Source organism: Excalfactoria chinensis, chromosome 3 (assembly GCF_039878825.1).
Source record: "Excalfactoria chinensis isolate bCotChi1 chromosome 3, bCotChi1.hap2, whole genome shotgun sequence".
NCBI lineage: Eukaryota > Metazoa > Chordata > Aves > Galliformes > Phasianidae > Excalfactoria > Excalfactoria chinensis.
The window spans coordinates 6,001,757-6,021,108 of NC_092827.1; the positions used below are offsets into that span (position 1 = coordinate 6,001,757).

Here is a 19,352-nt window from a genome sequence, read left to right on the forward strand (position 1 = left end):
CAAGCAGCAGCGTTCCCTGATCTTGTTCAATGTCTTCATCAGTGACCTAGATGCAGGGATAGAGTCCACCCTCAGCAAGTTTGCTGATGATACAAAGCTGGAAGGAGATGTGAGATGTGGACAGGCTGAGAGTTTGGCAGATGAACCTGATAAGGTTCAGTGATGGCAAATGTAGAGTCCTACACCTGGGGAGGAATAACCACATTCAGTAGAACAGGTTAGGAGTGGAACTGCTGGAGTGGAGTGTCCTGGGGGATAACACATTGCCTGTGAGCCAGCAGAGTGCCCTTGTGACCAAGAAGACCAGTTTCTCACAGCTATCATCTGTTAGTAGTTGGTAATAAGTTACATTAATGTCCCCATGCTGAGTCTGTTCTGTCTGCTGCTATAATCTCCTTGTCATTTTCAGCCTTTGAGCCCTTTTTGATCATTACACTTTTCCTCAGTTCCTTTGAGATGGGAGAGAGAGTGGAGTGATGGAGCTCAATCAGTGTGAAACTATCACAGTTGCCCCATCTTGCTCATTTTTATGTGATGTGTTCAATTTTATAGAATGGGAAGGAAAACTCAGTTCCTTGGCTTATTTAAAAGTAGAGAGTGGGGGAGGATATGGGTATCACTGGATTCCCACAGGTATTCTTTCAAAGACATTGTTTGGCCTTTCCAGCTCGCGTTCTCTGTCAGTGACCTAAAAGCTCACTTCAGTTACCTGTTAGTTCTAATGTATGGTTTTCTTTTACAGGTGGTTGGTGTTTCTGCTGTGTTAGGCACAGGACTGGATGACTTTTTTGTTCAGCTCTCTAAAGCTGCAGAAGAATATGAGAGGTAAGTTGATAACATTTGATTCCTGACCCTCCGAATACTTGCTGAAATAACTGATTTGCTAAACTACTACTTTGATTTGAAGAAGTGTTCACTTTTCAAGTCAAGGTAATAAGGTTTCTAATAAACTGAAATGTAAGAGCATAAGAAGAAGCAATCAGAAGAAACTACACAGTGTGCTATTCAATGGGGAAAAAAAGTAAAAGCCAACTGTGCTAGCAAATTCCAAAGTCAGTTTTTTGGCCTGGTTCTGTACAATGATCAAGCTTTGAATTGTCCTCATAAAGAGGTAGGAAGAGTAGGTGAGTGAGCTGAAATTCAACAATTCTTTGAGAACTTGATGGATTTACTGGATTCTGCCTCGTGAAATTCTGCTAAATTGCTCTGTGACATTAGAAAGCAAATCTAGGAATTTGGATTACATGGAGATAGCTGAGACAGACTGTATATTATTTTTAGAGGAGAATACATCATGCTGGATCAGGCGGTCTGAGAAAGGCTGCTATAACTTTATGGTCTCCAAATAAAACTAATAGGGAGACTGGATGCCATGTATGTATAAAGCCAGCCACACAGATTAGATGGATTCACAGAGAGCTTATTGTGAACTTCACAAGATAGTAGAATGGCTTAGGTTGGAAGGCATCTTAAAGATCATCCAGTTTCAACCCCATTGCCTTGGATAGGGTTGCCACACACTAGATCAAGTTGCCGCCTGGCAGATCAGGCTGCCCAGGGCCCCATCCAGTCTGGGGGCATCTACAGCTTTGAGCAACCTATGCCAGAATCTCACCGCTTTCTGAGTAAATAATTACTTTCTAACATCTAATTTTCCCCTCTTTTAGTTTAGTCAGAGTGAGTGATCTGCTGGTTATGGCAGTGTAATAACTACTTCTATAGAGCTAGGTTGTTGGTTTTTTTTTTCCAAAGCTTATTTTTTAATCTAACCAGACTGTATGAGAAAGGTTTGGCATTTTAACGGTGTATATTCACTTATTTTACATCCTTTAGTTTCAAAAGACATTTGGTAAGAGGTACATTTAGTTTGGGATAGAAACAAGCCTCCAAAGTGATCCCTTCTTAATATAATTGAAGTATTAGCTGAGAATGAATGCACTGTGTACATTTATCTTTGCAGGGAATATCGTCCAGAATACGAGCGCCTGAGGAAAACATTGGTACGTACTTTTAACTGCTGTAGCCTGGAGCAGTGTATATCACAGTCACTTTTATGTGCAGAATTGACTCTACATTGTGAGGCTGTAACATTTCATTTAATATTAAGTGTCTTGCCCTGAAGCTCCCAATCTGACCTTTTCCTCTAGATTTGGTGGAGCACATCTTTACAAAAATAGGGATGTTTTGTAGAAGAGATGTTGCTCTCTGTTCTAGTGCTAAATAATTCAAGCTTACTGGGCCATATTTCTGCACTAGTCGAATGCACGGTTTCGACTTCGATAATTCATAATGAAGACTGAATTGGAATGCCAAAATGAGTAACTCTGCTCACGTGGAGTTCTGGCTGTGCAAGGATGGTTCTTGCAGACACAGCTTCACTAAGTTTGATTTCCCGATGCTGCTGAAAATGTTCCTGAAGTTCATAGTGCTGGAGGTTGCTTTCCATGCTTAACCAGAAGTTTTGTGTAACTTCAGCTGCAATGTAAGACCTGCTTGTTGACTTCTGTTTTCTGGGTTGTTTTTTTCTTCTTTTTTTTCTTTTTCCCCCTGGGACAGAGTATTGTGGGAGATATATTTTAAATGTTTTCAGAAGCCACTTGTAACTCTACCCACAGGAGAAGGCTGAAAATAAACACAAGAGAGATCAGCTGGAGCGCCTTCGGAAGGACATGGGCCCTGTGTGTATTCAGGGCAACACACTTGCAGGTATACTCTCAGGATTGAAGTTTACTGCAGAAGGTCTCTGAAGAGCCTGCCTTGACAAATCGCATAGAACTTTCCTCTGCAAAAACATGCAAGTGTGTTCATCTTTGTGAAGTGGGACTTCAGTCCCTGTGGGATGGGTCAGAGTTAACTCTACTATATGTCAGTCACAAACATGCAAAGAAGAAAGCCTGGTGTGTAGATAAAGCAGTGGATGTACTCAGAGTAATGAAATACTTGAGAAAAGATGAAACAGTCAAATTAAAATATGAGAAAACTGCTGATTGATCTGTTGCCTTATGTGAGGTTCAATTTGGTGCTGATGTAGTGCTGAATCTTTAGACAGCAAGCTCGTACTTACAGATTTCCTATAGATTAAGCATTTAAAGTACACGCATAGAAATGGTCAGGGCATGAGCTAACTTATTTGTTTGTGTGATGTTTTGCTTATAACCATTTCTGTTCCTTCCAAGGGTCTGATGATGCTTCTGCAATGGGTCCCTCTGAGCTGATCCTAACACGAGGAAATCTTGATGAGGATGAAGAAGAGAGAGAAGAGAGTGATACTGATGACATTGACCATGAAGGTAAGGGAATGAGAGATGTGATTTGATCTAAAAGCTGCTCATCTAGGCATGAAATATCCTTTGTATTTCATTAACTGTATTGACTGTACTGAGAGCCTAAGAGAAAAGCAAACATTCAGTCACCTAAATGAAGGTGTCTGAATCTGTAGCAGAAGCCCAGCTGCAGTGCTCAGTCCAGTGATACCACAGTCTAATCTTCATGAAAGTTCAACTGCAGATTTGATATTCAAGTAAGCATTTTTAACAAAGTAATGCATAAAATAAGACACATGCAGTAGGCAGCTTGTTATGCCTTTTACATTCTTAGACTGTGTCACGTTCTGTTAAAGTTTGCAGACTTTATTCTTCATTCTTTCCTTGTTCAATTAATATTTAGGATCACTTCTTTCTTTTCCCTTGTAATGAAGTTGAAGACAAAAGGGACCTGTGGTGTTGCTCAGACTAGCATCTTTCTAGCTTTCCTCAGGAACACAAACAGAATGAATGTTGAAATGGTATTAAATTGTGGATATTTTTTTCCTCCCAGTTACTGAGGAGAGTCATGAAGAACCAGCCTTCAAAAACTTTATGCAGGAAACACGGATGAGATACCAGAGAAGAAGCAATGAGAATGAATGAGACACCCAGAAATAAATGGCTTGAAATTCCTTGAAATGGAATTAACAGTAAAGGAACAGCATAAAGAAAGCTGCATGGAAACATGCTTGAAGTGTGAAGTCCCTGAACAGCTTCCTCTGATATATCGTACCTTCCTGCAGTATCTGTTGGTCGTATGAGTGGAGGGTTTTCTACCCAACTGACTGCACATTTGGCCATCTGCTACAAAATCACAGAACCTTGGGAGTTGGAAGGGACCCTTGGAGATCCCCCAGTCCAAGCCCTGCTGAAGCAAGTTCCCTAGAGCAGGTTGCACAGGAAAGCATCCAGGTGGGTTTGGATATCTCAAGGAGACTCCACCACCTCTCTGGACAGCCCATTCCAGAGCTCTGCCAACCTCACAGTAAAGAAGTTTCTTTCTGATGTTTGTATGGAACTTCTGTTTTCTTTCTTGTGCTCGTCGCCCCTTGTCCTATTGCTGGGTGCCACTGAACAGAGCCCCATCCTCCTGACCCCCACCCTTCAGATACCGATGAGCACTGACCAGATCCAGCGATGGATTTGAATGTAGCTGCTCCTCTCCACTAGTCCTCCAGGACTTGATGTCATCAGCCCTTCAGTCCTTAACATGCATCTTGCTGAAGCAGCTCTGAGCCACCAGGTCCACTAATCAAGTCATCTTCCATGAGCAACACGCATGCGTGTTGGAATACGGAGGTGGCTTAAACTGCTGCAGCCACTTTATGCTGCCAGTCTCGATGGTGAAAGGTCCTCCAGGCACTACTAGGCATGTGTGCGGAAACGCCGTCTTTGCAAAGGGCGGGTTTGCTTCTGGTTCTCCACTTGTAGATAAAAGCACAGTTTTACTTAAATGAGGATAAAGAATTATTTTGTGATCTATACTGAGATCTCCTTTCCTCCTTAATCCTCTAGAAATATAAAACAATTATACCAAAATTATTCCAGCTAAAACAGTTACATATTTTTAAACTATATATATATATATATATATATATATATATATACATATTTAAGCTTAAAATATCCAAGTACTATGTTCTTTCTATTTCAGTCCTTCTTGACCTACGTAGGGTCCACTTGAGCCAAGCTACTACAAGAGATGGCAGTGGGGGATGTGCAGGTGCACTGAATGTATCCCCTGCAGTTGAATACAATGCAGTTTGCTGACACTGAGCAACCTGGAATGATGCTGATGAAGTTTCTTATGTGCCGTTCCAGCACTGATGTTTCGTGATGCTGAACAGATATTTTGTTTTCCTAGGAGCCTGTTTTTCCTCTGACATTGTTTTAATAGCACCTTTCTTTTTCAGTGGTCCTATAGGAAGCCCGGAATGTTTCTCCTCTCTCATCTGATTTTAATTTATTTAATAAAGGTGATCCAAAGAGTGCTTTTCAGGCAGAGCTGAGCTGGTTGCTTGTAAGATCCAGGACTTCAGTGTGGCAGAAACATGGAGCAGAGCTGCAGTACACTTGGTATTTCTAGCAGGGAAAAACTGCAGTTTGCAGCTGTCACTGCACTTAATACACTCACCTGGTGCCATGATATTATACAAATTAGTTGGATTTAATCAAGATGATCCTGGTGCAGGAGAGAAAAGGCAAATTCAGGTGCAGCAAAGCAAAATCGTATTGTTCTGGAAGGACTCCAGCACAAGTGCCAATAGATTGATTTTATTAGGCACCAAAAGCTCGTTTCTTGACACTGCTGACACAGAACAGAAAGGATTTTGCCTTAAACAATTTAGAACTGGAGGTTAAAGTGATGGATAGGTGAGAATTATTGGAAAGGAATATTAGAATCATGGGTTATTCAACAACAGTCACTGTTTTAGTAACTCAAGTCTCACCGTTTCCCCTTTATTGAGGAAAATGAATTTTAAGAAGGCCTCTATGGAAACCAATGAAGCAGAGCAGCAACTTCTTGTAGGCTTCCTTTATCAAAGCAAGAAGCAGCTTGAAAGCAAAACAAATCTTGCACACAAATTGAAGTGAAGCAGCAGTGTTTGATAATATGGTCTCTTCTTGTACTCCCTGGACTTCAGCTCTGACCTGAACTCTGTTAAACTTTCACGTCCATCTAAGTCACAAAGTGACTTGCTTGGACTTCACCACTCTTCAAAAACAAGTTTCACGTGCAGAAAAACCCAGAAGCTGAAAGTCAACTCCATCCTGGCTGAAGATTGGAAAACAGACACAACCCTCTGAATGCAACAACTTCTTGACCTCCAGAAGCTGGAGTTCAAGACGTAGTTATTATTTGGAGCACCTGAGAGAACAATTCCTGCTTACTTCTGTTGTCTGTGTTGGGAAAATTCTGCAGAATGTGAGGCAAACAGAGGGTGGCAGCAGCACCTCAAACTCAGCACTGTATCTAAAACACAGAGCCATGAGCACTAGCAATAGGGCAGTGTAGACTGATATCAGTAGGTTTAAAACCAGAGTGGTCTGTTTGGCTTGTCGATTAATGCCTGCTTGTATTAATTATGTTACTAATCATGCATTGAATTCACTCTTGCAATGTTTTGCCTTTCTTTGCAGTTGTCTTTTGTTTACTCTTAGTGTGCCTGCATCTTTACAGATCTCTCTGAATCTGGAAAACGTTCCTTTTCACAGCAACTCAAAAAACACTGTAAAAGATCGGAATTACTTCAAAAGTTGGTTCTTAAATCATTCATCCTTGAAAAACATCTTAGAATTCTACAGGGTGTCACAAAATTCTGCTAAGAGGCACTTCTGGACTTCTTAAAAGTAATCAGCTCCCTGGATTCCAGCCTCACTCATTGCTGTACCCAAACATTGAAGCCCATGAAACTGCTTTCTCCTTGCAGCTATTGGTATAGACCAGTGATCACCAACTATAATTCAGGTTATCCATTGCATTCATGCCCCTGTGCACCTCTGGGCTTCCGGAGATGGACCTTGGATGGGCTGTAGCTTCTGTAAGGGGCCTGGGAGCAATGGGACGGTGCGTTAATTGGACATCCCCTGTGCCCTCACACCATTGGCTCTTTTATCTTAACAATACAAACCTAATAATATCTGTCTAGCACCTAAAATTGAAGGCCTTGGGCAAAAAGAGAATCAATTGATGCCAAACATAACTTAAGGATGGCAACCCGTTGGGATTGGACTGGCTTCTTGGCCATAAAACATGAGAGCAGAGAAACAAAGGCACTTGGAAAGAGCTTGCAACTCTGGCTTCCAAAGTATTATTTACTAATTAGAGATTAGGGATTACAAACTGCAAGGAATAACCTTGCTTAATGCTATTAATTAGTTACTGCCAGTACTTAAAAGCTGAAATTTGTATGTACTTCTTTGTTTCTCAATGCTGGAGGTAGGTTTTGCAAGTTAAATTCTGTCTGTTCAGCTGTTGGGAAAACTTTATTTGCTACAGTTCAGTCTGTATGAGTCAATGTTGCCTTTGCAACACATTCTGGCCTACCTGGAGATGTACTTTCTCTATGGTTACATTGCTTTTTCTATACATCTCAATTTCAGTATGATTGTGCCGGTTTCAAACTAAAAGAGTGGAGATTTAGGATGGATATAAGGAAAAAGTCTTGACAGTAAGGGGAATGAAGCACCAGCACACATTGCTCAGAGCGGCGGTGGGTGCCCTGTCCCTGGTGACACTCATGTCAGGCTGTGAGCAATATGGTCATTGCAGGGAGTTGGACTAGATTGCCTTTGAAGGCCCCTTCCAACTCAAATTATTCTGTTATTCTATATTCCCACATCACACTAAAGACAGCAAAGATTTCCTTGTTACTTTACCTGCCTTCATAAGATGTCGGTAGCTTTTGCTTCTGTAAGTTGTTTTTGGCTCAGATATGACAGGGGCTTGCAGGATAGTAAATGCTAGCAGTAACATTACTGCTGCTTACAGGACATCCTGCTTCTTTTCTACTTCTCCCACACATTTCATCTTAATTGGTCTCTTTAGGGTAGATAATATGCTGAAACTCTGCCCCAGTGTCTGCACGGGTTCATACAATCCTACGATTAATTTCTTCTCCTTTCAGCTGACATTCCTTACTCATCAGTAATTTTCTTCACCTAAATGGTCCTCTAGGACCAACAAACTTATTCCTGCAGCTTTAAGCTGTTTTCCCACTGCCTACTCCTTACCCAAAGGATACAGACTACTGCAAGAAAGGTCTTTTATCTCACCCTATACTTGATATTGCCACCCAAAACCACGCTGAAGCTTGCAAAAGGTGCACTGTTCCCCAGACTCTGAGATCCCTCTGCAAGAGCCTTCTCAAGCTTGGTAAGGGTTCATTTCAAGGATGCAGTTTTTCTAGTTCACGCTGAACTTCGCTCTAATTACAAGGAAAAACGATTGGAGGGCTGCCGTGTATTCACAGCAGCCTGTGAGTTCTGCTCCTCTTCCTGCTGGCTAATTAATCTTACAGATATGTATTGTTCTAATAGCTCTGATTATCTTGTGATAATGAAGATGAAACAGCATTCAACTTGTCTACAATAACGCATAAAGCTTTGATATGCTAATTCCACGCCCAAGGTTTTCCTTTCAAGGAAAATCGCTGATAGGTTTTCCACTGCCTCCCCCCCCCCCCCCCGGTGCTTTATTACTATAGTTACCAGCCTGATCTTTTTGTTACTATGAGAAGAAATAAGTTTGTTTGTCTGGTTATTGTTATTTTACACTTCTCTACAAGAGAGAATCTGAATGTTGTTATGTCCAGTATAAGCGTTTATCTTAAATGCAAAGAAGGCTGCGGGTATCGCCTATGCAGCAAAGTCACATTGAGAACCAGGCAATATCACTGTAATACATCCTAGAGGGATTAAAGGCTGCTTTATAAGAGATATTAGAAACTAATTTAAATGAGAAATTACCATCAGAGAGGCTCCAGAGGAATCTGTGCCTGTCCCAGTGCTGTTCTCTTACCTCAGCCCATCCTTCGGAGTGAAATGAAGCTCAGATCACAGAAATTACACAGCTGAAGATGTAGATAACGGCACAGACACAGCAATTTAAGTCACCAAGTGAGCAAGTGCTGCTTGAACACGTGTTTTCATCCGCCTCCACAACAAACAGCTACGCATCCAAATCACGTCGTGTACTTTGGGGCTGCCAGTAAGGAAGGGAAATGCTGCCTCTTTGAGAGCATTATATCAGAAGAAGGCTGAGGAGATTGGGAAGGTAAATGTATTAACTCAAGGTGGCAATGCCACGTGGCAGCCGGAGCAGCAATCAAACATCTGAGGTAAAGCACCAAAGAAATACAGCATAGAGGAGAGCGTCCTGCTGCGTGACCGTGACCAAAACAGGGTGCAGTAACGTGACTGTGTGGGATGGGGATGAATTGCACAAGGTGTCACGAAGTGAACAGGCCCACTGAGAACCTGAACGAATGAGTCACTGGAAAAATCTGCTCTCGGAGATGATATGTAATTATCCACACGGCAAAAACGCAGCAGGAAGACGCTCATCTTTGGTACGCAGCAAGCTCCACCTGATAGGGAAGAACGAATCCTACAACTGCACACAGTTCCTACAGGCCGGCTGGAGGTGTGGATTAGGGGCTTGTAATTGACGGGGCTCAGAGCTCCGCCGTCGCTCAGCTGCACCAGGCGTGGCTACGGCACCCACAGCTCCCTGTGGGGAACTGCTCCAACCCGAGCGCCCGGCGGCGCCCTCAGCCCGCGCCCGCCGCCTCCCCACACAGCGGGCGGCCCCCGCCCCCGCCGCCATGTTGTGGGGCGGCGAAGGAGGAGGCGGCGCGGTGCGGTGCGGTGCGGGCGCTCCCGGGCGGCGCAACAGGTATCGGCGGCTCGGCTGTGCGGAGCGGGGGGACGAAGTGGGGCGAGCGGCGGTGCTGTCAGCGCGGCAGGGCCGGATCTGAGGTAGCGCGGGGCGGGCGGTGAGCGGGACGGGGCGCTGCGTTGTGTCGCTGCCGTGAGAAGCTGCAGCTCTGGGGGGGCTGAAGTTGGTGGCAGTTCGTCGTCCGGACGGAAGAAAAAACAACGTAGTTTGCTTGGAAATTCAAAAGGCTTCACCCGTGACAAACACCTGAATCCGCCGATGCGACAGCGATGGTTAGAACTAATGAGCCGTAGCAGCTAATTGGGTAAATTGGGTGCTAGCTGGGCTTCATTCTTGCACTAAGCTTCATTTTTGTGCTCTTGCTTTACTTCCCTTTGGGTTTCGGTTGTTTGGCTGTTGTTTTTTTTTTCCTCCCTCTGACTAAATTATGGTGTTTCACACCACTCCGGGTCCTTGGAGGGATAATTGGTTGGCTCTCAGGCCCTGTGTGACGTTCAGGGTATGAAGAGCATCCCCACAGGTATGGGTTCGGGCTGCTCTGTGCTCTCTGCTATGGAGAGACTTTTGGCTTGTCTCCTCGATCAGGTGCCCGAATTAGATCAAGTGAGTACGATTTTCCTTTTAATTACTACCCTGAGGGAATTGCATGTATTTTTTTTCTTCCTTCTCCTGTCTGTACAGGATCAAGGATATGAGATACATCGGAGCAGCATCTCAGTGTGGGATGTAATGTTCCCATAGCGTTATTGTTTATGGGGTTGTTCATTGCAGATATTTCGCACTGTCTGTGCTTTATGGGCTGCATGCTTTCTTATACTGTGATACTGTGATACCACTCTGACTGTGGGCAGAGAGAGATTAAGTTCAAGGCAGAACTGAGTTCTTAATGACTTCGAACTGTGTTGCCGAGGAAAAGCTTTATTCAGTTTCAGGTATTACAGCAAAGGGGACCATAGCGAGTCTTACAGGTTTACTTACAGATAATTCAGTTTGTGGTCTTTAATAGCAAAAAGCAAATTGATTTTGTTGTGGAGCCATCAGAAATGAAGTTAAACTGTATGGCTGGTAGCAGCTCTTCATTCATCTGCTCGTCTGGAGCTGGTAGGGGAAATGGGGTGGGATTTATAGAGGGAAAGGTGGTTTGTGTGCTTGACTTGAAGGACTGTCATAAGGCTTCGCACCTCCCAGCCACAGGTCTCTGATGGGAGAAGACGTCATGGTTGCTGCCCAGCAGCATTCTCAGCTCACTGGTTCCGATTGCCAACTGGGACAGGTGTCTCTGACCTGTTAATTAACAGTTTGCAAGTCTCTGCTCTTGCCACAGAAGCAGCAGTTTGGTCAGCACGTAAAACTGAGGAAGGAAGTGTTTCGTGAGATTCCTTTGGAAGTCCTGAGTTGTTCTCTTTTCATTTTTGAAACTGCCTCAGAAGTTGGACATCCTCATTTTTAATGCTCGTTTCTGGCCTATTTTCACTTGGAAGGAAATACCTCAGATATCTTTTTTTTCTTTTTAAATACCTTTAAACTGCTTCCATTTGCTTCTGTTTCCCTGAAATGTCATCGCAGAAGAATTTAGTTTGGAACGGACTCCTGGAGGTGGTGCGGTCCAACCCCAGCTAGAAGCAGGGCCAGCTCAGATCAGCATCCAGCCATGTCGGAAATGCCTCTGGGGTGGAGATCCTCAGCCTCTCTGGGCAGCATGCAGCGGTTTGGCATCCCCTACCCTTTCTGCAGGGTTGTGCATCCCACTGCCCAGCTCATCAGCTAAGATGTCAAACGGTATCAGTCAAGCATCTGTACATTGCTACAATAGGATATCTTCCTTAATCTTTCGAAGGACTGAAGTCAGAATTGCAGCCTTTAACATGGCTGAATTGTACCTCTTGCCCACCTGGAAGATGGGTGTGATACTTGTCTTTTCCCAGACATCAGGATTCTCCTCCAGGCACCAGAACCTTTCCAAAGCCACAAAGTCTTGCAGTGACCTCAGCTAGTGTTATTGTCAGCACTGGGCCCAGCTCTGTTCCATGTATAGCATCTGCTGGATTACCTTTTCTATGGCTTATTTCAAGCACGCTCACTTGTTGGTAAAACACTCACACAAAGTTCTTCGAGGTTCTGATGTGTATTTTTGGTATGAGATTAGACAACAACTGCTGTATTCTTTTAGCTATAAAACCAGTTTGCCATCTTTTACCTTGTAAAGTTGCATGTTTCTGGATCTTTGTAGAACTGTGAGGCTTGTAAGCTGTGTTTCCTTTGAATGATGGTCTGATACGTGCTGTAATTCTAAAGCCAGGCTAAAAATGTTAGTACGCTGGTTGCTGCCACGTTGTGCTTTTGGTCACTGACGAACCTATCAGGGTTTTTAATGTATTCTCTAAGCCTTTCTCTAGAAACCAAGGCAGATGATTTTGTTTCATAAGGCATTTTTGATTCCTCACGCAGTCCCGCATACTTTGCTGCATTGCATATTGCAGCATGATACAGACACTGCAGCGACTCGCTTTCCTGATGCCTTTAGCACCAAATATTGAAAAGATACATAAGATAGAAATCAGGATGAAACGTGAAGCTGATGCAGCTTCATTTCTGCTGAACTTCAGCACGTTTGATGCTTTGTTTTGGTCAGCGCAGTCTGGCAGGGCTGGCTGCTGCTGGGATGGGTTGAGCTGGTCGTGTGCAGTGAGCGCTGCGTTGTGTAACTCGTGTTCTCAAAACACCACGTGAAATTCAGATGACGTAACGCGATGATGGAGTAATTCACTGGAATTGCTTAATAGGGAGCAATTATTTGAGAGCTATTTTAAGTTTTGCTTTGCGGTTACAGGTTGTAGAAAAAGCATTGTTGGTGCAGTGCTGCTTTGGGACTGCAGTATCAAGGGCAGCAAATGGGATGGGAAGAGTGTTGGTGTCAGGTGTTCAGCTCAGAGTTTACTCCTCTATTGAAAAGCTTTGGTGCTGATGCAAGTGGAGCTCCTGAAATGCTGTGGCCTCAGTCCTGAGTGTTGTCTGCAGTTTGTGATTCAACAGTATGTGAAGCAACGCTTGGGAAGAACAGGAAATGGGAGTTACTCCTCTTTGTTTCTATAAATATGCCAATTGCAATGTAAAAGAATTACCTATTATGGCTATACTGTGGTTTATCAAAAATCAGAACTGATTTCCAATGATGCAACTCTACCTTAGTTCTCAGAGGTCAAGAATTTTAACACTAAATATTGAGTCTCTTTTTTTCCCCAACCACGCTGTTAATGTGTTCATATTAGGGAGAGTTTAGTAAGATCAAACTGTCTTTCTAATTACTTATGGTTTAGCTCCTTGGGACCCAATGTTGACATGAATCATAGTGTGCCCTGGGTTGAAAAGGACCACGGTGCTCATCCAGTTTCAACCCCTGCTATGTGCAGGGTCATCAACCAGCAGACCAGGCTGCCCAAAGCCACATCCAGCCTGGCCTTCAATGCTTCCAGGGTTGGGGCATCCACAGCCTCCTTGGGCAGCCTGTTCCAGTCTATCAATGTACCAATGTGGAAGTTCTCTCAAGGTTCATGGAGCTCACGGGATGGTGCTGGCAGAGAATTAGAGCTGAAAACTGCGTCTCAAAATGTGATCTGCAAGAGGCAGAGTGCTTAGTGCAGTCATGCAAATGAGGAAGTAGGAAGCAAGAAAGAGGAGTGTATTTTAAGTTACCACCCATTCAGGAGCAACTGTATCACTTTCAGTTCTCTGCGAAGGCTTCAACCGACAGCCTGGATTTCCTTCTCAAAGGTAGAAATGCAGAGCTTTTGTGTTTGTTTCTAACATGGATTTTTTTCTTTTAAATCCATCCGTTGCTTTTTTCACTTTCGAAACAAAGCAGGTGGAGTTGGTGATGTGTCTCCTTGTCTGGAATCAGGTTAGTGAATGTATTCTTTCAGTGTGCGGCAGAGCTGGGTTGAATTCCCATCCTTTTCTGTTGAAGTTCATGTGCACATCTTCCTACGGGAAGAATGTAGGGTTTCAATAGTGAGTTTCCCAAAGTGGGGCTCCTGTTCTCTCCTTCAAAGCATCTTTGCAAAGAGGAATCAAAGCTGAGGCAGCATGAGCAGACGGGGATCTGTGTCTTCTTAGCTTAGTGACACAGGTATTCACATAGCAAGGTGAAGTCCTGAGCTTACATTGCTCCTCTCAACTCTGTGCATGGGCTTCCTGAAATGACAGTGCAATAAAATGTGGGAGTGTCTGAGAGAAGCAACAGGTGGGTTTACGTCTCTTCAGACGGAGCTGAGCTGAGTCTTGTTATTTCGAATGGCTTCTGAAAAGCTGGGCAACTGTGGGTAAAAATACCTATTAACAATTGTAAAGAAAATAGTAAACCTGTTGCAGTTATTTTTTGCCATCACGATGGAAACAGTGATTCTTTTATTTTGCATGGCATCCATTTTGCGTGGTCAGTATATTCAGAAAACCCACGAGTCAGGCAAGCCGGTCAGAAGGATGCTTTGTGAATTCCAATGCCATTTAACCCTTTTTCAAGCTAGTGATACAAGGGTCAGGAGGCTATTAAAGTTGGAAATGAAATTGAGTGGGAACAGAGACTTTCTAGACTGTAGGTTGACGTACAGCAGCCAAATGCAGAACAAGTCCTTCAGAAGGAATAGTGAAATCAATGTTAGTACCTGACACTTCTGAAGGTGGTGCTGGAGTGGCTCTGTTGCAGTTCTAAACTGAATGCTGGGGTCCCAAAAAGGACAGTTGATGTGATATGTTGGTTTGTTGACTTGAAATTGCCTCCATGCAGGTGGCTGCTGCTTGGAGGAAAGCTCACCCCTGGGACACTGACTCTGGTCGTGTTCTAAATCCTTTCATTTCAAGTGCCTTATGGTTTTAAAATAGATATAATTCGCACAAGGTCTCGCCTAAATAACACATGTGCTATACTAGGATCCTGCTACTGCAGGGAGGGTGTAAACCAGAAAGTACAGAACAGTAGGAATGGGAAATGATATGTAATTAGCTCAGTAGCAAATAGCTGTAATTATGCTTTTTGCAGAAAATACTCATCAGATGCAATATTTCCTAATTGTCCTTACAGCAGAAATCTGCAGTACAGCTTCTTGCTGCCCTTGAGAAAGGCAGGAAAGCGGTAGAGGTGTCCAGATGTGTTGCTTCTGTAGTGTTTGCTGTCTTCCAGTAACACCTGGGGCGACTGAACCAGGCACTCCAGACCTGCATTCCAGCTAAAACCATGCACCCGTGGCTTCCCATATTGAGGAAGGGAGCAGAAGCTGCACTTTGGCACGTCTCAAGCAATTAACAAATGGCTTTAAGCACTGAGAATTTGTTTATGAGAACTGATGGCTTTACCCTTTAAATATAACATCCAAGTTTACATGTTTTCCCCCCTAGATCGCAGAGGGGCTTTGTGTTGTCCCCAGTGGGGCACCTGATGCTGTTGGGTGGCAAGCTGGATTTTGTGCTGTTCCTGGCACTGATGGATGCTGAGAAATGAGTTCACCGAGCACTTCTATAATATTTTGCAGAAATGAATCTTTTCCCTGAGGTGGTCTGGTTATAATGGCCATTTTCTCATCTTTATGGTCTGTTTAGGCTACTGATCATCGTCCATATGTGCATGCAGAAGAGCCTAGTGCAGGCCTGCTGTCTCAAAGCAACAATTATCAATTAAAAGTAGCTTTTAAGATAAGGTATAGCTGAGATTCCAGGAGCATCAGAACAGGGCAGAGAAGCTTTACACATTTAAGCCCGTTAACAGTCCAGCTTGCTTTTCCCACTCGCAGCTGAGAGTGTAGAAAGCTCAATGTATGTGAGCCACTCATGCATCATCTGACCCAAGGGCTGCAAAGTCTGACTTGCTCTGCAGCTGACTTGAAGAAAATCTATCTTGAGATTTCTGGGCTTTAGAAGTGAATCTGTGTTGCTACGCTGTGCTTTGCTCTGCTGCTCCTGGGGGAGGGTGTTGCTCAGCATCCTGCTGCTCTCCTGCCTTCAGGTTCTCCACTGGCCCTCCTGGCAGAACAGCTTCTGCAGCAAGGCACGCTGTAGCAGTGTTTAATAACATTGGAAGCATTTGTCAGGAGAGCTATTCATAGATCTCAAGTGTCTCTTACTGGTAGGGCCTAGGAGGGGCTGCTGCAAGCAACCTAAAAATACCCAAATTCATTTTAGAGTTCCTCTCTTGGAATAGATCCAGGCTTCCTTTTTTCATCTTTCTGCAGCTGATGCCAAATGGGACCCTGAGAGATCACTTGGACTCGTCTGCTGTTTCCATTTATGTTTATGTGTGTGTGTATTCTGTATGTGTGCATACATACACAGTTGTGTATCTGACATATATCTTACATAAGTGACATTTTATATACGTAATATGTATGTATCAGTGTATATATATAGAAATATAACGCACTGCAGGGCGGCATCATTAGGATGCTTGACATTCGTGGGTATTTTCAAGTCTCCTAATGAAACTGTTCTGTAATGTGTCACATTTAAAATATGGATATGTTGTTCTTCCCTTGCTGGGCAGTTATATGAGCAATGCAGAGTGAGTGAACTTTGGATGCTGTACTCTCTTTGGCTCATTTTGGGGAAGCCCAGTGTACACATGGCTGTGATGTTTACAAGTGACCCAGAGAGAATGAATGGATGGCATCCCATCACAGTCACCTGGTTTTACATGTCACTTTTAGGGTGCATAAGCATATGAAGAATAGGTATTAAAGTGGATTTACAAATAATGGTGTGTAAACATACAGAGGCAGGATTGTTAACGTTGGACCCCGTGTAAGAATGTGCAATAGGCACAAACGCTCTGTCCTGTCCACCATCAGAACTGAAATGCTTTCTTCCCAGTTGTGTGAGTTTTGGGATGGGATGTGCAGCAGTTTTCTTGGGGGCAGGGCAGCGTGGGGTCGTGATGTGCATTGCTGATGGAAAGGCAACTGAGGATTAGGGCCATTAAGATGATCAGAGGGCTGGAGTAACTCTGATAATGAGGAAAGGTTGAGGAAACTGGGCTTGTTTAGCTCGGAGAAGAGAAGGCTCTGGAGAGACCTTGTGGAGTGTATAAACAGGAGGGGGAATGGCTGATTACAAGGATGGACAGTGATTGGACAAGGGGGAATGGTTTTAAACTGAGTCGGGATGTTTAGGTTGGCTCTTAGGAGGAAGTTTTTCACCCAGAGGATAGTGATGCACTGGACAGGTTGCCCAAGGAGGCTGTGGATGCCCCATCCCTGCAGGCATTCAAGGCCAGGCTGGATGTGGCTCTGGGCAGCCTGGTCTGGTGGTTGGTGACCCTGCACACAGCAGGGGGTTGAAACTGGATGATCATTGTGGTCCTTTTCAGCCCAGGCCATTCTGTGTTTTTTATTAGGGCAGTTCTTTTTCCAGAGTGCATCCTGTTGGAGCGTTCTCTTTGTAAATCACTTTAGCAGTGGGTAGATTTGAAGAGTGGTTGTTTCTCTGCTTTTCTCAGCAGAAGCATTCTATACAGAGCTGCAGGTGAACTTTTTAGTCATAGGCACAAGTAACACCAGGGACCATGCTTAGGGCATGCAGACCCTTGCCAAGAGAGGGCTGCACCCCACGCTGCATGCCCTGAGGCAGCTGTTTGTGTGCTTTATGCGGGGGCTGCTAAGCAGTCGGGACTGTTTTCCTTTAAGAATGTGCCGCTAGATTCAAGACTGCAAGAAATAATAAAAAAAATAAAACAATCCCCCACCCCCTCCCAAATGTAAATTCGGCTTGTTCAGCAGCAGCGTGAAGCCCTGCATTGTTTGCTGTCGGAAGTGGGAGCCGAAGGGGACAGCCGTTCCCCCTGCTCAGTGGGAGCACGCAGCAACGTTTTGCCCTTGTTGCATTATTAATGGCTTGATGTTTTTATGTTGCAGATGGCTGAGAGCTAGCAAGGCACTTTCAGGACCATGATGGCTCAGTTTCCCATGGCTGTGAACGGTGAGTAGTTCAGTTCTGGTTGTTTGGGTAGGGGTGGGAGCGTTTGTTTTTATTTTTTGTTGAAATGCCCCTATGAGAGAAGAGCTGATTTTAGCTCCCACAGCAGCGTTACGGACTGTGTGCTGCAGACTGTTTCCTGTACTTCAGGTTACCTTGTAACACTGGGATAAATTGGCTGCTAGCGTGATTGTGGCATGATTTAGATACAGAAATGCCTGGAGCATCTAGAAAGCTCAGGTCATTCAAAGGGGTGAGGGATGTGAGTCTTGTGTTGTGAGCACTGACTGACTGCAAGGGGGAATATGCAAAGTAATAGTTGATTTGGCTTGCATACCTTCTGTGTTATGTAATGCAGCAGAAAATTTGTTTCATTATAGTATACTGCTTAAGCTGCAATAGTTGAATGCATTAATCAGTTTACTGTGTTCACTAAAACAATCTTTCTTTAAACAAATAAGTCTAATTTAAGTACCTTCCTCTTGATTCTGTGCTCTGTGGAAACTTGTGGGTTTGTTTCTAGATGATTCTCTTTTAAAGATGTATGAGAGACCGGAGTTTACAATTGTTTGTGTGTATATGTATATGGTGGAGCTCATTAGTTCTAAAGCAAGCTTCTTTGTGAAGGCAAAAGTTGCAGCTGTCTGCTGAGAAATGTTATGTTTATGTGCTGTTGTTTGCAGAGCTGGCCAAAATGGAAAGACAAATATAGGAACAATGCTTTGTGCTTCAGATATTCTAGATAGGGAGTTGAATGATAAAGGTGTTTCTTCTCTGTCTTTGAAGGTTACTGCAGGACTGGGGGGGGGTTCTTCATTTAACCAGTTTAGAAAATCATTGCTGCTAAAATGAATCAAGTAGAGAAAACAAGGTGTTTCTTAGCCAAAGGAAAGTGCTCAGAACTCAAACTGTTTTACATGTTTCATATATGCGTAAAACACCTTCTTTTTTTTATACAGACAGTTGCAGTTTGATCTGGACTTTGTTCCACAGCCTTAAAAGAGAAGTAAAAGGAGTCAACACATTGCATATTATAGCGAAAAACCTATGTATCACTTCCACTTCTTGGGCATCATGGAAAAACAGTTTCTTGTCATTGTGTGCTTTTTGCTCCCCAACTTAAACACAAAATGCTCTTTAGAGAAGACATAGATTTGTGCTCTAGTCTGTCCCTGTGGTTGATTTACACATGGACATTTTGGTTTGATTCTTTCCTCTTTGGTTCTGGTGGAGGACTGTAGGTATTTGACAGCAGCGATCACGTGAATGACTTGAACTCAGAAAGATGTTAATTTGGGAGAGTGGTGCTCTTCATCTGAAATCACTTGCACAGTTCTTCCCATCAGCTCAAAAGGGAACTTGGCCAAAAGGTGCAGTTTTGTTGTGTCAAGACATGAGTTGTTCTGTGTTGAAATACTTAGTAAGAAAATGTGATACAGCAGGCAGCAGTTAAGTTCATAGTGTATTTGAATGACTGTGTGTGGTTTTGCAATGATATTTCTCATGAGAATTGATTAAATTTGAAACAAGTAAGGCAGGGAAAAAAAGGAGTTGTTTTAATGTGTTTTCTGGATAAATATTGAGCAATTCTTGGTACTGAAACTGTTCTGTAATCTGTGTTCCTCTTCTCTGCTACTTCCTACTACTGTTTGCATTCAGAGTAGATCACCTACATTTAACACTCACTGCAA

At 43.6% G+C, this 19,352-nt stretch overlaps 2 protein-coding genes across 14 annotated transcripts in view; both read left to right on the forward strand.

Moving 5' to 3' along the window:
* GPN1 (GPN-loop GTPase 1) overlaps positions 1-6,424 on the forward strand; it is a 15,193-nt gene extending 8,769 nt beyond the window's left edge. The window contains 5 exon segments of the mRNA XM_072331701.1: positions 743-825; positions 1,961-2,000; positions 2,616-2,706; positions 3,177-3,290; positions 3,817-6,424. Coding sequence (XP_072187802.1) covers positions 743-825; positions 1,961-2,000; positions 2,616-2,706; positions 3,177-3,290; positions 3,817-3,908 — 420 coding nt within the window. The 3' untranslated portion in view covers positions 3,909-6,424.
* A 3,145-nt stretch (positions 6,425-9,569) lies between these two features.
* ITSN2 (intersectin 2) overlaps positions 9,570-19,352 on the forward strand; it is a 63,287-nt gene continuing 53,504 nt past the window's right edge. For 5 of the 13 annotated variants that reach the window (XM_072331344.1, XM_072331350.1, XM_072331356.1 and 2 more), the window contains exons 1-2: positions 9,570-9,702; positions 17,601-17,664. In XM_072331344.1, coding sequence (XP_072187445.1) covers positions 17,634-17,664 — 31 coding nt within the window. In that variant the 5' untranslated portion in view covers positions 9,570-9,702; positions 17,601-17,633. Of the gene's footprint in view, positions 10,010-13,412; positions 13,477-13,564; positions 13,604-17,600; positions 17,665-19,352 lie in introns of those variants that run through there. The other 8 variants (XM_072331345.1, XM_072331357.1, XM_072331351.1 and 5 more) reach the window with 7 other exon arrangements.